This window comes from Mustela erminea, chromosome 5 (genome assembly GCF_009829155.1).
Source record: "Mustela erminea isolate mMusErm1 chromosome 5, mMusErm1.Pri, whole genome shotgun sequence".
Taxonomy (NCBI): Eukaryota; Metazoa; Chordata; class Mammalia; order Carnivora; family Mustelidae; genus Mustela; species Mustela erminea.
In genome coordinates, this window is record NC_045618.1 from 43,438,209 (window position 1) to 43,455,633 (window position 17,425).

The window sequence follows — 17,425 nt, forward strand, 5'->3', positions numbered from 1 at the left end:
ATAAATAAACAAATTTTTTAAAAAATTATGGCACTAGATCTTGGTTCTTCAATCCACTATTAAGTATCTTTCATACATATCTATTACATGTAATATTTATTCAACAGAAACATAATTAATGCTTATACATATCTTGTATAATCATGAATTTTAAAAGAATCCTCTCATGTTGGGGCAGCTGGGTGGCTCAGTCATTAGGCATCTGCCTTCGGCTTGGGTCATGATCCTGGGGTCCTGGGATAGAGCCCCACATCAGGCTCCCTGATCAGCTGGAAGCCTGCTTCTCCCTCTCCCACTCCCTTCTTGTGTTCCCTCTCTCACTGTCTTTCTCTGTCAAATAAATAAAATCTTTAAAAAAGAAAAAAAGAAAGAATTCTCTAATATTCCAAAGCTACTCCTGAATTATTCTCCTTAGTTATATATATACATATATAGCTATGTAATTAATTACTTACATATAAAATCTCACATATAAAATTTCTCTACTAGAGATGATCTAAGCTGTTTCAGTGCTGATGTTACTTGGAAAGAAGTAAAAACTTTTTCCTTAGCTGAGTAAGATTAGAAATACTAACAAAGTGAAGACATAGCAAGAGTAATGTATATTCTATAGGCCAAATAGAATTTAATAGACATTGATTTTTTAAATAGTCAAATCAAAAACTGCCAGTATTCTGAAAGTAAATATCAAGAGATAAAGGTTTTTTCTAAATAAAGACATTTAGTACATACCTGGTTGATATCATTATTATAAAGGACAATGGAAAGAGACTCAAAGTGAAAGTCAAATTGGAGAGTGACACTTTGGTCCATAGAAAGCTTTGAGTCTGGCAAATCTTGTTCTGATGGTTCAAACATAAGTATGAAAATTAAAAAGCTTTAAGAAGGTACGGTATTTTATACTTATTTAAAAAGCTAAATAATAACTTATTATTCTAAATATGTATCATACTTTCTAGGATTCTTTAAACCATATTACAAGACAATGAATTAAAATAGCAATGATTTATTCTATATGTTTAGTACAGGGCAGAATGATGAGGGCAGGCCATCTACATTTTTTAAAGAACAAAAAGAGGGGATCTTATACAGTATCAAGACAACATTTTTTTAAAAGTCCCACAGAGTCAGACTGCTCATCACAGTTTACAATTAATAAAGCATTTAACTTAAATGGTTATAAGCCAATGTCAAGAAATTATGAAGTTGGGAGCACAGAAAAATAAAATACTTTGTCCTTGAACAGACAACTAGACAGTAACCTCTGTGCAATTCTCACTATCTGTGTAACCTCTGTGTAACCTCATAGTGCAATTCTCACTATATTTAATTACCTATACCACCCAACTCATTACCTTGATAAGAACAGAATATAATTCAATAGCAGAGTCAAAGAGAGCTCAAATACAACATGGGGCAGGGAGCTTTTGGAATTCTGAGGTAAAAGAGATTTCAAGAAGTAATTTTGTCCATTTCCTCATTAATGGGCAAAAACCTTTTAGACAACAGGATTAAGAATAGATACTGCTTTCCACCACTCTTACAAAGTCATTTTATCATCTCTTTTGGGGATTGCTTCTATTCTTTGATCATTTATAGGGAAGTGCTCTTACAAAATGCTGGAAGAGCAAACATTGCATAACTTTAACCACATAAAGGCAGAAGCATTTCCAAATTGGAAAACACTAGGGTTTTTTTCCTTCACTTTTCCTGAAAGTGATTCAGACGAGATCGGGCGCGTTCAGGGTGGTATGGCCGTAGACCTGAAAGTGATTCACATTCCAATTTTCACTGTCTGCTGCTTTCATCTGAATTCACAAGTTCTCCCAAGGATCACATTAACCATACAGCCAGAACCAGATACACAAATTGACCTCAGTTGAACATAATGAGATCATTAATCACATAAAGCCTGCCTGCTATTTTTATTCATCTGTACATAGTTCTTGTCTAACCATAGCAACAGCCTGCTTATCTAGCATTTATCCATACTGTAGCATAAACCCAATCTTGGGAGAAGATGCTGGGCTCACTGAGCTCATATAGCACTCATTACTATCCACCTCTAACAAAACCTTTTGCGCACACTGCTCTAGTCATTTATTTTGTGACAAACACATAAAAACACAAAACACACTGGGCCCAACTATAGGAGAAGCAATATTAATGGTATTATTAACTGGCAGTTTTATCTATTACTTTCTGAAGTATTAGCTGATAATCTGAGCATTATAAAAGCAGAGCAGTCTGGGGACATTTATTAAGAAGGACAAGGGGTACTTCACCTCTTGCCAGACATGGAAATTTTAACCGAATATTTACAAATCTAATAAAACATATGATGTTCACGTCAATGACTTTAAATGATGAAAAAACAGTAGAAGTGTGTTTTACATGACTGTTCTGAGCAAGAAGGATACTTTTACTTTATAAAAGTTATCTTTTTAAAATGACTGAATTTAAAAGGCTCAGTGCTTGTAAAAGATTCCATTCTAATAATCTGGAAAATTCCCTTATATATGTGACTACATCATTCACTGATAAAGCCAGATAAGCAAAGCTGTTTTTATACAGCTTCAATATGGGCCTGCCATCTGAGTAGGATGCCAAGATTCTTTTCTCTCTATTTTTGGGGGACCTTACTATCCTGCATGCCTACTTTGCTATTTCTCAAGGTCTACCACCTCGGTGGCTCTTGAATTCAACAAATTCATGTTTTACAAGTAAAGGGCAAACATGCATTCTGCAGACAAAAGGTGGCCTCTCCCCTTACAGAAGACAATGAGCATACCTCCTTTCCTTGGGAGCTCCAGGCAGCCCCAGACCCTGTACCAGCCAATTTTCCACAGTAAACACTACAATACTGAATCAGTTCATACCACACTATACTAGACAACTAAAAAGACCACTAAACATAAGTATGGCATTAACATTAATTTTTCTCCATGATCAAAGCAAAAATTTTCATCAATTTGTACCTTTTAGGTGGTCGGGCCCACCTAGAACATCTTTTCTTACTCTTACAGCCTCTTGGGTAGACTGTGTAGGGCTTGGCTGTGAAGAAGCTTCTCCAAGATTTTCCAGCAAAATTTTCATTAAAACTGTTAAGTCATCTTCACTGAGAGCAACCTAGAAAGCAATAATAAGCTGTTGTTAATATAAAGGAATAAAAACACAGAATATCGTATTCATGGTTTAATTTACAGTTCCTCAAATTCAATGTCCATCTGAACAACAACAAAAAAGGAGTTGGGGCAGTAAATACAGGAGAGAGCTATTTCATCTTATATACTATGAGACACTCCTCATGTGTGTAGACATACTTCTGTCTGAACACTCCTCATGTGTGTAGACATACTTCTGTCTGAACCCACGCCCAAGACCCTGCATCCATCATCACTCTTTTTGCCTTGTCTGTTCCTATCTTTCTTGTATGTTCCTCGGCCTGTGTTTCTCTCCACTCTCCCTATCTCCTCATCTCCACTCTGCCTCTCTCTCTCTGCCTCTCTCTTCTGGCCCAGCAGCAACTCCACTTCACTTCCATCCAAACTCAGTACAAGAAGAGAGCTGTTCAGTTTCTAACCCTCACCAAGAAGTAAAAAGATTCTCTCTTGCAATGCAGCTCTTATTCCCTGTGTGTGTGTGTGTGTGTGTGTGTGTGTGTATGTGTGTATATATATATATATATATATATATATACACACACACACATATATCTGGACATACCTAAGAATAATCAAGAATAATGTCACTTAGAAGAGTAACTAATACATCTACGACTAATTTTTTAAAACCAAAGTATAGAGCAGGAAAGGAATATCTAATTCATCTTTTACCTTTATAAAAGGGGATAAGTGACAAGAAAAAAGAAGAGAAAAGAGAGAGAAAAAGATAGAAAGGATGGAAAGAGGAGAGGGAGGGAGGTAGATCAACAGCTTTTGAATCAGGCAGCTCTGTATCAACACTGCCACTTTCAGGCTCAGCCAAGTTTCTTAGCCTCCTTAACTCAGATTTCTCAATTGATTAATTGATTAATGGATGGATTCATTCATTTAGACAGAGAGAGAGAGAGAGAGAGAGAGAGAGATCACAAGTAGGCAGAGAGGCAGGCAGAGAGAGAGGGGGAAGCAGGCTCCGTGCTGAGCAGAGAGCCTGATGCGGGTTTTGATCCCAGGACCCTGAGATCATGACCTGAGTGGAAGGCAGAAGCTTAACCCACTGAGCCACCCAGGTGCCCCACGGATTCTCAATCTTTAAAAGAGAAATATGAACCACCTGGGTGGCTCTGTTGCTTAAGCATCCAACTCTTGATTTCGATTCAAGTTGTGGTTTCAGAGTCCTGAGATCCAACAAACCCTGCACTGTTCCCCAAATTAGACCCTTATCGACAGAAAACTGCCTGATTCCCAGCCTAAATGAAAACAGGGAGATATTTTAGCATGAGATAATGACCAGGGATTTCTTCTTTGCCCCAAGCCCCAGTCCTAGGAGAACAGATGTCACTTTAACTCCCTAGAACTTTCTTGTATATTCATTCCCAAGTGTTATATCAACCAAGATATTACAACTGCCTGAAAAGGAGCTAACTTCACCACCTTCTCAGCTTTACTGCGATTGAAAAGAACTGAATCAAATACTTAGGCTGACCCTTTAGTAAGTCTGAAGGACAATTTGAGAGATGGCCCCACAGTTGTTTAAGAACTGTGAAGCTGATCTACCTAAAACAACTCACTGATGTCACCTACCTGATACCCTTTCTTAGCTGCACTCCAGACCCAAGAAAAGTGGACTCATACCAGTGAGGGGGTGTTCTAAGAGGCCTGGATTGCTGACACATTAGGCAGTGGAAACTACCCACTATGGCTATATTCCTGATTAAATAGGAGTCATTGTAGTTAAAGTGATGATCACACTTCGATATTAAACTGATGGATTTTTTATTTCATTTAGATCTTGTTTCCCCATTATAGGTATGGTTGAAGCCCCAAGTTTACTTCTATGAGACCCCCATTACCTCTATGTTCCTTTTCAGAGAAAGATACTACCCTGAATTACAGAATTATTCTTCCCATGAATGCTTTCTTACACTTACCACTATTGGATTCCCTATAAATAATATATAGCACTGTCCATTGTTTTGCTTTTTGTACAATTCAAAATAACATAAAATTGTACTATCATTTTGCAACTCAATTTTTTCCTAAACATTTTTATGTTTAGGATATAGCCATTTTGTTTCATATAGTTTTAGCTCACTCATGTTATCTGCTTTATAATATCCACTGTATGAATATATCATCGTTTGGTCCACATTCTCCTACTGAGAGACATATAGGTTTTGGTTTTTTGGGTGTTTTTTTGATGGATAATAACTTTTTTTTTTAATTTCTTTTCAGCGTAACAGTATTCATTGTTTTTGCACCACACCCAGTGCTCTATGGAATCCGTGCCCTCTCTAATACCCACCACCTGGTTCCCCCAAACTCCCACCCCCCACCCCTTCAAAACCCTCAGATTGTTTTTCAGAGTCCATAGTCTCTCATGGTTCACCTCCCCTTCCAATTTCCCTCGACTCCCTTCTCCTCTCCATCTCCCCTTGTCCTCCATGATATTTGTTATGCTCCACAAAGAAGTGAAACCATATGATAATTGACTCTCTGCTTGACTTACTTCACTCAGCATAATCTCTTCCAGTCCCGTCCAGAGACATACAGGTTTTACTCTTGCTTTCAGCAAACCTATAACAACATAATCTTTGAAAGCAAGGGGAAAAGGTCCAATACAAGACCTGGGATCTAATCTCTTAACAACAAGGGGGAAGTTAAAAGAAGAGTCACATACTCTGCAAGAGAGAAGTCTTAATGACGACTCTTAATAGACACTCTTCCATATACTTTATCCAATCATAATACACACAGGACCTTTCATCCCTACAGCAAACTTCAATTTTAATTTCTTCCCTAGTAGACCTTGCTCCTTTGTCCCTTTCTGTTTTATCTAGATCTAATTCTGAAGTAATCACAGTTATTAAAAATGACTAAATTTTTATTTGTTCATCATACACTCTGTTTAGTTACTTTCTCTCCACCCCTATCCCCTACTGTCTGGCTTAATTGTTCCACCCAAAGACACAAAAGGACCATAGGATTCCTATACCTCCATAACTTTCTTTGACCAGTATTTCTCCCTGTGAGCAAACACATGACCTACTAACTACACTATTACAAATATTTCTACACTAATATGCTTACCAAATATACATATTCATCTATTTAAAATGTCTAACTAAAAGAGTGCTTCTGTACATTAAAAATACTCCTAAGTAGAGGGTGGGGAATGGGACATCTGGATGTTAAGTGACTGACTCTTGACTTCAGCTTAGGTAATGATCCCAAGGTCATAGGATTAAGCCCCATATCAGGTTCCATACTCAGCATGGAGTCTGCTTGTCTCTCGCCCTCTCCCAACCTGTGCTCTGTCTCTCTCTCTCTCTAATTAAAAAATCTTAAAAAAAAATACTCCTAAGGTGTTTTGAATGTGATATCTAAATATTACTTTATACTGTCTTAACATTCAACTGCCTAAAACTTCAATAGAACTTTCCAAAATTACTAATAGTATTTTCAGTAGACTCCAATGGCTTTTATCTCAGACTTCTTGCTGGGTTTACCAGATATGTGACTGAAGTGAAATTTTTAAAGAAAAGTATGAGAATTCGGATGACCTCATTTTCAGTTAATAAAGTATTGTTTCATCACTTAAAAAAAAAAAAGATTTATTTATTTGAGAGAGAGAGATAGATAGCAAAGCAGGAGGAGCAGAGGGACAGAGAAACTCAAGTAGATTCCATACCTGTGCCAAGTGAGGCACTCAATGCAGGGCTTGATCTCACAGCCCTGAGATCAGACCTGAGCCAAAACCAACAGTTGGATGCCCAACCAACCACACCACCCAGGAACCCCAGCCTCATCACTTCTGATGTATGCTAGAATGGCACTGTGGTCAATGATAAAAGCCCACCTAGCAATTTTCATATACTCTATACATACACTTACCAACATAGGTTTTAGTCTTCCTTTTATCTCCATCCCTGGAATTTGCACATACCATGCGGCTGCTAAATTTCGCTGTATGGACAAAAGCATGTTGACTGGTTTTAAAATTTCAATTTCATGTTGCGGCGAGCCAGCCTGCAAAATAGTTCTGAAAGATAAACAAGAATTTATTTTATATTTTTGAAATTTACATTTTAAAATGAAGACTATCATATTGTGTAAGTTTCCACAGTTTTCCTAGATACTGAAGGTTGCTATCAGAATTCCTTAACACACGCTTCTTTTCACAAATCAATGCAAATCAGAATAAATCAAGAGCTTTCTAAAATAAAACCTATGTAATGTTGATTTCAAAGATAGAAAATATGACTATTACACTATTTGCTACTTTCACAAAGACTGTTTAAATATTAGCAACTAGGGCAGTGTCATTGTCATGCAGAAAATGTTAACATCCACCTAAACTTGGAGGACAAAGAAAGTCTACTTAATCCTCAGTTTTGTGTTACTGGTATTTCTCCAAACTCAAAGGGAAAAACCCACCAAACTACACATTAAACAAACATGTGGTAATCGTCATTTTGAGCATGACTGCCAACAACCATTTGTACAATGAAATGAGTATTCTTGTCATTCAACAGACCTAACACTTTCCCATTTGGATTCAATAATCCTTTAGGTTTCACACTGAGAATTCCCAAATGTGACAATGTTTGGAAAGGAAAAAAAAATCTTAACTTTTATTACATTTTAAGTAATAACTTTAAATCTTAACTTTTATTACATTTTATTACATCTATAGAAAATAGTTATATGCAAAGTGAAAAATAAAAATAAATCTAAAGTAAGTGTTATTTAGTAAATTTTAATTTTATAATAGGAAATTTTTATAAAATGGAGAAAATCACATTATAAATGCCCAATGTAGTAAGACAAAACAGAGATTCTTTGAGGTGCACTAGTATTACCACTGACCAAAACCAACGGTCGTGGTTTTATAATTATAAAAAATAAGGAAAGAGAACCACAGACCACGAGAGTATTTTATCCCTAGCAAAGATTTTATGAGAATTCTATTTCTAGCACTAGTATACAAATGAATTCTATATTTATACCTGGACAACTTCAACTGAGTTAGCTCAATGTTCATCTTGTCAATGACTGGAGGAAGAGAATAATGTTCCATAGGAACTAAGCTAAATTTGTTTTCAACTCTGATTAAACCCAGATCTGCTACAACAGCATTTGGTGATACTGAAGACTGAGGAATGATAATAACTGGAGCTTTCAAGTTAATATCCATCAAAAGGCGGAAACTCTTTTGAGCCAAGTCTTTCATGCTGGAAGCAGCTCTTTCTGCAGCCTGGGCTGTAGCTGAGCTCAAAGCTTCTTTGGCAGTTTGGAAATTGTTCAGGAAGTTCTGTTGGAAGAGACTGATATTTAGATTTCCTTAAAATAAAACAGGACTAACTTTAAAAAGCACTTACTTTGAAAAGCAAAACTAAATAAAATAATTAAAAGAGATGATATTTGTGATTGTATATATGGAGAGTGTAAGTCTAGAAAGACATACTCTGAGATATTAACAACTGTCACTTCTCATGGTTTAGGTAGAAATCCATGACTTAAAAGCCTTATAAGTCCTGCAAAGAGGCATAAACAGATTAAACTCTTAAGTCCAAGATAGTTACATCAGAATAATTAAAAGAAAATAATTTTATGGCCTTGTTGATCATAATTATAATCAAAAGTTATAAATTCCAATACTAGTCCTTCTTGAAAAAAAAAAAAAAGCTAAATACCTTTAAGGGTATTTCATTAAACACTGAAAATGCCTACATTAATACACCAAAAAAGTACTTTTAAATTATATATCTATGGAAATGTGAAAGAATGGTTAACAATGATAATAAAAATTCATTTGGTTATCCATCATGAAAAGGATCTTCTTCACTATAATATTCTGTTCAGCATCTGAGTGTTCATCACACAGTCCTATTAGTAAATATTTTGACTGAGTTCAAATGTATAGGCAAAAATATTTAGGTCTCAATGAAAAATAAATACATTTAAAAATAAACTTACCAAAAGAGACATGAAGAATTTATGAACATAAACAATTTGGATACAACCCACTTTGAGACTAAGTTTCCCATCTACTTTAGACATATCAGCATAGGCATTTCCTTCTGTAGCATCTGGATAAAGAGTCATTTGGAACCTAAAAACTTCATCTCCCAAAATAGAGACAGCCTAAAAGTATTAAATTAACTGGTTACTACAAGAAAAAAGCTGCATTATAAACAAGTTTCCTTATTAAAAAATCCTTGATATATGAAGAAGCACCATTTAAATTCAATACTCAATAAATTGTTAAAAACATTTTACTTAACAAAACTTTTTCCTACTTCTACAAAAATTTTTTTTTTTTTTTTTTAAAGATTTTATTTATTTATTTGTCAGAGAGAGAGAGAGTGAGAGTGAGCACAGGCAGACAGAGTGGAAGGCAGAGTCAGAGGGAGAAGCAGGCTCCCTGCGGAGCAAGGAGCCCGATGTGGGACTCGATCCCAGGACGCTGGGATCGTGACCTGAGCCGAAGGCAGCTGCTTAACCAACTGAGCCACCCAGGCGTCCCTACAAAAATTGTTTTAATCAAGGAAATATCAATCACTTAAACAGCCAGACATAACTTACGAATCACCTAGTCTATACATAATGTGAAAACACATAACCATATTCATGGTCAATCCTTAACAAACTGCCTGACACATAACAACTAATGAATATATAATGAAATGAATAAAGGCATAAAAATCAAACATAAAAATCATAAACATGTCATAAAAATCTCAAACATAAAAATCAAAACTAAGTTTGGTTTTTTTTTTAAAGATTTTGTTTGTCAAAAAGAGAGAGAGAAAGAGAGAGTGAGTGCAGGAACAGGAGGGAGGAGCAGTGGGGGAGGGAGCCTGATACAGGACTCAATCCCAGGACCCTGGGATCATGACCTTAGCTGAAGGCAGACACTTAACCATCTAAGCCACCCAGGCATCCCAAAAGTAAATTTCAATACAGAAATTATTTTTCTAAAAGCATTTTTTGATATTTATTTTTTAGTTTCTATTAATCTGTACATTCTAATTTTTGTGAAATAATTTTTAAATTATTTTTTGAGGCATAATTTGCATATAATAAACTGCACTCATTTTCTATGTAAATGCTTTGGCAAATTTTGACAAATTTACACCACCCATGTAAATACCACCAAAACAAGATATAGAACATCCCATCAGCCCAAAAAGTTCCTTTGAGCCCCTCCCCTTCAGCTAATTTCTGACCCTCCCCCGAAACCAGATCCGAACAACAATTGATCTGCTTTCTCTTACAAAATTAGTCTTTCCTAGAGCTTCAGTAAGTGGAATTATAGGATAAGTTCTCTTCTGTGTCTTCCTTTTCTCATTAAGTGTTATGTTGAGATTCACTCCCATTACACGTTTCACTATTTTTTTCTTTTTTATAGCTGAGTACTATTCTACTGTTTGGTTATACCACAATTTGTTTATCCATTCTTCTCTGGATAGGCATTTGGACTGTTTCAGTTTGGGGTTATAATTAGAAACTTGTTATGAGTGTTCACTTTCAGATTTCCATGGACATATGTCTTCATTTCCTTGGGGAAAGGCACAGGACTGGAATTGTTGAGCGATGTGCTAAATGTATATTGGGTTCTCTAAGAAGCTTGAAACTGCTTTTCAAGGAGATTATATAATTGTACATTGCCACCACAATAAAAGTTCCAGTTGCTCCAATCTATGCCAATAGTTGGTATTGTCAATTTTTTTTATGTAGCCATTGAAATGAGTATGTATCTCCTTGTGGCTTTAATTTGCATTTACCTGATGACTAGTGTTTTTGAATATCTTTAATATGCTTAATGACCATTCATAATCTTTTTGTATGATGTATCTTCTAACACTTTCCCCAACTTTTCTTGGGATAATGGCATCTTATTTTGGAGCACAGCTGGTTTTCATTTTTCTTTCTTTTTTTTTTTTTTTAACTGAAGTAGAGCTGACAAAATATTTTGTTTCACTTGTACAACATAGTGATTCGACATGGGCCTACATTGCAAACTACTCACCAGAGTAAGTCTAGTTACCACCTATCACCACACAAATTTCATACGGTATCATTGATTGTATGCCCCATGCTGTACTTTACGTCCCTATGACATATTTATTTTAAAATTGGACGTGTGTACCTTTTGATGCCCTTCATTTATTTCATCTCCCCAATACCTTCTCTTCTGAAAACCTGGGATCATGACCTGAGCCAAAGGCAGAGGCTTTAATCCACTGAGCCACCCAGGCACACTGTTATCTGTTAACTTTCATTCTAGTTTTAATTAGTGATTAATCCACTTTTTACTATATAAGTACTTTTTCTAGTAAGATTTCTATTTTCATATGCCCTCTTGTTATTAGTTAGTGCCACTTCTTTTCAGCTGAAAAAAGTCCCTTTAACATTCTTGTAATCCCAATTAATTGTTACAAGTTCTTTAGCTTTTGTTTGTCTGAAAAATTTTTTCTCTCTCCTTCTATTTCAAATGATAATCTTGCCAGGTAGAGTATTCTTATTTGAAAGTTTTTTCCTTTCAGTTCTTTGAATATCTCATGCCATTTTCTGGCTTGGCAAAGTTTTGGCTAAAAATCTGCTGACTGCCTTATGTGGTTTTCCTTTACTTTAACAAGTTCATTTTCTCTTGCAGCTTTTAAGATCCTCTTTAATTTTTGACAATTTAATTAAAATGTGTTTTAGTGTTGCACTCTTTGAGTTCATCTTATTTGGAATTTACTGAGATAGTCCCTTTCCCAGATTAAGTAAATTTTCAGCCATTATTTCTTCAAATAGACTTTCTGTCCCTTTCTCTTTTCTCCTTTGGGGATTACTATAAGGTCGATATTATTCTACTTTATGTTGTCTCATAGGTCCCTTAAGTTATCTTTTTTTTTTTTAATTCTTTTTTTATTCTGCTGCTCTGTGTGTGTAAATTTCATTGTTTTGTCTACCAGCTCACAGATCTGTTCTGCTTCATTCAGTCTGTTGCTGAGCCCTGCCGGTATATTTTTTAAGTTCAGTTATTGTATTCTTAGGCTCTATGACTTCTATCTGGTACTTTCATATATTTTATATATTCTTGTTGAAGTTCCTATTCTAGTCATCCCTCTTCTCTTGAGTTTGGTGAGCATGATTATGGCCATTACGTTGAACTCTTTATCAGGAAAACGACTTATCTTTGATCCATGGAAGGGTTTTTTTTGTTTGTTTTTTGAGGTTTGCCTTTGTCTTCATTTGAATACATTCCTTTGCCTCATCATTTTTCCTGATTCTCTGTGTTTGTTTTTGTGTATTAGGTGAAAGAGCTACCTCTCCCATTGAAGGAATGGTCTTGAACAGGACATGACCAATGGGGCCCAGAAGCACAATCCCACCTAGACACCAGAGTCGGGCACTCCAGGGGCATCTCCTGTATATGCTGAGGGTGCCTGCAAGCTATGGCAGCAAGACTACATCTCTGCCTCTCCTACTCATCTCGATGTGGCCCTTTTATCTTCTGTTGTGGAGGTGCTACTCATCTAGTTTTCAAGACTTTTTCAGAGAAAATGATCTCACTTGTAGCTCTAGAATTGTTATGGCTGTAGGGGAGGGGAGTTCAAGATCTTCCTACCCTGCCATCTTGAACAGCCTCCTTTTCCTGAAACCTATTTTTTAATTACCTTTTTGTGAATGGACAGCAAGTCAACATTCGTAATTACTATGTCCTTAAGTCTGGCATACATGTCGGTCTGCTTTGGCTTCACAGAAATAGAGGCATCCATTCCTACGGGAAACATAACATTTACAAACTTTTCACCCAATCCAAGCGAACCAATTCAGTGGTATTTAATCAAGTTAAAAAATATACTACCAAGATAGATAATGAATAAAATTACTATTACACATATCAAAGGTATCAACTTCTATGTATGAGATGCCTAATAAAGGTTACAATATCTTTAACTGCTACAGGTGTTTCATACATAAAAGTGGAAATTTTAAAGACAAAAGAAACTGAATTTCAAAGAGAATCACAGGTCTCCAAACAAATAACCTATGCATTGACAAGATCACAGTGGTCATAGAGAAAGACACACACTGTTTCTTAAACAGCCATCTCACAAGCATTTATTATGAAAACTAATGCTTTGATAATTGAGCATAAATGAATATAATTTGATGAATATTCATTCTACAATAAATAATATCTAAAATATGATCTTTCTCTCCAAAACATTTTGGTTATTCTCATAATTTCTGAAGGCATAATGATTTCTAAAATAGCTCCTCAGTAAAAGAGAATACCTATAGCTAAGAACCACTAATAAGCTCAACTTATTACCATGCCACCCACGAAATACTTAGTTTAATATTTGTTGAACAGTACTTATTTTTAAATCTTTTCTCAAGTGCTTACCATGTACCACTTTTCTAAGTATATGTAAATGTACATATAATCCTACAAATAATTATTTTAACTGTCACAGCAATCCCATAAATAATTATTACAACTACCTCCATAGGGAACTAAGATGCAGAAAGGTTAATTTTCTCAAGGTCAGCTAATAAATATTAGCTTGAATCAAAACTTGAATCTTGGCAGATTGGTTCAAGAATCCATGGTATAATATAACCTATCCTTTTATCAAGCTGTTGATGAATAACGCTTACAAAATTTCTTTTAGGTACTTCTAGCCTGATGCTATGTACAAAAGACAAGGGAAATAAACATAGTTTCATTTTCTTTATTTAGTGAGGTGTTGTAAATATTAATTCCTCAGTTTAAATTAAGGTTATGTGATTCTGAAAATACAAAAGGAACAAAAGCAATTAAGCCTTAGATTTATTCTAAAATTTGAAAAATACATTAGAAATGTTTCATGTTAGCTGTGAATGATAAGAAAGTCACGTCTAACATTTCCAAGTACATCTTTGAAAAGTTTGTGCAAGTTTTCAATATAAGCAAACAAAACAATGACTCCTAAGAAATCTACCATACACAAGCTTACTCTTGCTGGAGGTCTATGTAAAGAAAGAGAACTACCTACATCAAGGAATATCTTACTTACCATGTATTCTAATATCTGCAATGTTACACTTCTGATCACAGACAAAGATATTAAATGCATTTAATTCAGCTATAACCTTTAAATCAAACACGTCATCTTGAGAAGTACTGCCAGATACTGAAAAATAATAGAATACTGGTGATTAGCAAAGTACAAAGATGAAACAACAGACTAGATAATGTAAAATTCATAAAAAGTACATTATGAACTATGAAGAATCAAAAAAGGCTTCTATTAGGAATAAATATAATTAATACGGATTTTGACCCAATTTTCAAAGGCCAATCAGAAACTAGCATATTCCCCTCCAACTTAAGAATAAAGGCAACCTTTACTAGTACTTTACTTGAAAGTACAATTTGCTAGATGGAAAATTCCCTATAATTTTTCTTGTGGAAAAAAAAGATTCAGGTCTATGAGACATAAATATAAAGGACTAAGTTAAAAAAAAAATTTATAGTGTGTGTGCGTGTGTGTGTGTAAGAACCACAATCAAAGGATTCCCTTAATTTACTTTGGTCCAGGTCTTAACTGATAAATTTAGTATTTATTTTTCTAGAGATCTGTCTGGCCTGAGGGAAACAGACCTTTTCCTGCAATACTGTAAAAGCACAGGACATCAGTCCTTAATCACCTTAATGATAACAGTGACTTTTTTTCCTTTAAGATGTAAATCAAACCATAAAAATATAATCAAACCATTAAAATCAACTATATAGCATAACTGGAAGACTGTTTCGGATTAATAATTTTTGTAGTTTATTGTGAACTTAAACATCACTCTTTCATTTATTCAACTATGTGTGAATGTGTATGTATATATGTATGTTATATAAAGAAGCATTTCCAGATATTAATATAGCAAGTACATTAAAGACAACAAAAAAACTCTTTAACTCTAGTTTATAGTAAAAGTATTGCTCTGATTCCTGGTTAAAAAAAAATCTGATCCTTATATCAGATCTAATACTACTAAGAGTTTTATGCTTTAAAGATACCAGTAATACAGATGTTACTCAAACAGGTAATGGTCTGAAAATTAAATTATTAGATGTTAGATATTCATATCATTTAATACAAAAGAAAAATCATTTAAATGACATTGGCTTAAAAACAGGTGCATGTTCACTCAGCTTGACATCATATCTAATTCACAGCACAAGCCATATGCTTGAGGAACATGTGCCCATAGCTGTGTGTGATTTAAACTCAGTTTTGGTTAGAAACCAAAGTGAGTCTATCTCTTCCATGATCTTCTTCCTTTTGCGCCCTGCAAAGCATTTTAAATCACTGATCACCAGGTAGGTTTCCATGACTGACAGAAATGGGACTTTGTACTATGCATGAAGTATTCATATTCTAATTTCTTCTGTTCTTACTTGCACTGAAGTGAAGGCTGGAGAGACATCAGTGCAAAGTACGTACTTTATTTTCCATAAAAGATAGGCAGTGAAATCAAATACAAATACATGATTCATTTTAAAAATATATTTTAAATCCCTCACAAAATTATCCTATCCCTACCACAGGGATAAAATTTGCTTTCTTTTGAAACTAACTTAATCTGTCAGAGCAGCTGTCATATTAAGGATTAAATATTTGTCTTAGTTTGAAAATATAAATTATCATATGATTACTAAAAGTTCAGAAAGAAAGCATTAGACCATGACTCAAAAGTAAATACCAGCTTTGACAACAATACTTCTGGACTCTCCCACATGTGGTTTCAGCTCAGATGCTTTCTCAGAAGAGGAAGGTTCAGAGGATGGAACAGCAGATGATAAAAAATCCATGAAGGACAGTAAAGCTTCCAAATGAAGTACTAAGTCTAAGGATGAAAATGAAACCTAAGATAATGAACAATTAGAAAGACAGATTTCAGATCTGGTTACATTTTCATGTTAAGCTTCAACAAATACAAATAAGTATATGTTGAGTAATAGTTCATTTAAGAAAAAGATCAATTAAAGTCCTTTTTTTTTTTTTAAAGAACTCATTCTTACAATGTTAATCTCAACCACACAATAAACCAACACTCTGCCCCCTCTCATGTCCAACTCTAACTCTGACCTTAATTGGTGGGTTTGAAGGAAAAATGTAGGAAGTATTAACAGGCTTTAGGCCAATCATATTTCAGATGGGTCCAAGACAGTCTATATAAGCTTAAATGTATTGTAAGCAATATCTGTACTGAGCCATGCTTTTAGCTTCACGCTTAATTTTATTCTAATCCTAAAGTCAATATATAATTCAAATGTTTAATACTTTCATCAGCACTAGGCCAAATAATCATGTATAAAATTCCCTTAAAAAGTATATTATTTGTTGGTAAGGATGTGGAGAAAGAGGAAGGCTATAAACCTAGATTTAATAATTAATGTAACATTGCCTTATAGTGAATTAGAAAATATTTACCTTAAGTCTCTGTTTTGTATTGTCATGAATGGTTTTAAATTCTGGTCCATCACTGTCTGCCTAGAAACAGTGGAAGATTAAACCACTGGGTTGAAAACATTAAGAATTTACACATTAAAAAAATATATATATACCTATATATGTGTATATATATATTTATATATGTATTTAGTGAGATGTCATAAATATTAATTTATATATATTACATAATATATATATTTAGTATATATATACATATACACACTCACATACATATATATATATTCTCTACTTTTCAAAGTATGCTATGAAAACACCAAAAACATATTTCTTAACAGCAAAGAGGCATGTGCCAAAAAAACTGAAGTATTTATCATTTCTCACAATATAGAAGCAAAAACTCAAATTCCTTGTCCTACTTAGGAGTAAATGCTAAAGGTAGAGGAAAATGCTAGCATATCTAGATTATAACAAATTTGCTTTGGATTACCACAGAACTTTGTACACACTCAGTTATTCAACATTATAAGGGTAATTCACAAGGTTATTTATTGTTGGATGCTTGCATAACTCACTACTATCAATGGGCTTTAGAATGAAAAATATTAGGGGGGAAATTGAAATATTAAATAAGGGAGAATTACATAACTTCATACATTCAAATATTAAAGAATCCTAGGAAGAAACCAGGTACCTTTGTCAGTGACATTTTCAGCAGGGGCTCCTTAGTTACATTAGAAGAGTTAATAATGTGAAGCGGCTCTCCAGCAGAGTCTAAAAATAAAAAACACAGGGAAGCTCCAGTAAGTA

General features: G+C 34.5%; 1 protein-coding gene across 4 annotated transcripts in view; it reads right to left on the minus strand.

Annotated features, from left to right (window-relative positions):
- The window catches only part of VPS13C (vacuolar protein sorting 13 homolog C), a 188,236-nt gene that overhangs the window by 70,598 nt on the left and 100,213 nt on the right, over window positions 1-17,425 (minus strand). For all 4 annotated transcript variants that reach the window (XM_032342736.1, XM_032342735.1, XM_032342739.1 and 1 more), the window contains 10 exons: window positions 17,310-17,389; window positions 16,637-16,696; window positions 15,906-16,068; window positions 14,222-14,338; window positions 12,833-12,936; window positions 9,141-9,308; window positions 8,171-8,475; window positions 7,056-7,203; window positions 2,979-3,129; window positions 733-842 (listed from right to left, as the gene is read on the minus strand). In XM_032342736.1, coding sequence (XP_032198627.1) covers window positions 733-842; window positions 2,979-3,129; window positions 7,056-7,203; window positions 8,171-8,475; window positions 9,141-9,308; window positions 12,833-12,936; window positions 14,222-14,338; window positions 15,906-16,068; window positions 16,637-16,696; window positions 17,310-17,389 — 1,406 coding nt within the window. The remainder of the gene's footprint in view (window positions 1-732; window positions 843-2,978; window positions 3,130-7,055; window positions 7,204-8,170; window positions 8,476-9,140; window positions 9,309-12,832; window positions 12,937-14,221; window positions 14,339-15,905; window positions 16,069-16,636; window positions 16,697-17,309; window positions 17,390-17,425) is intronic.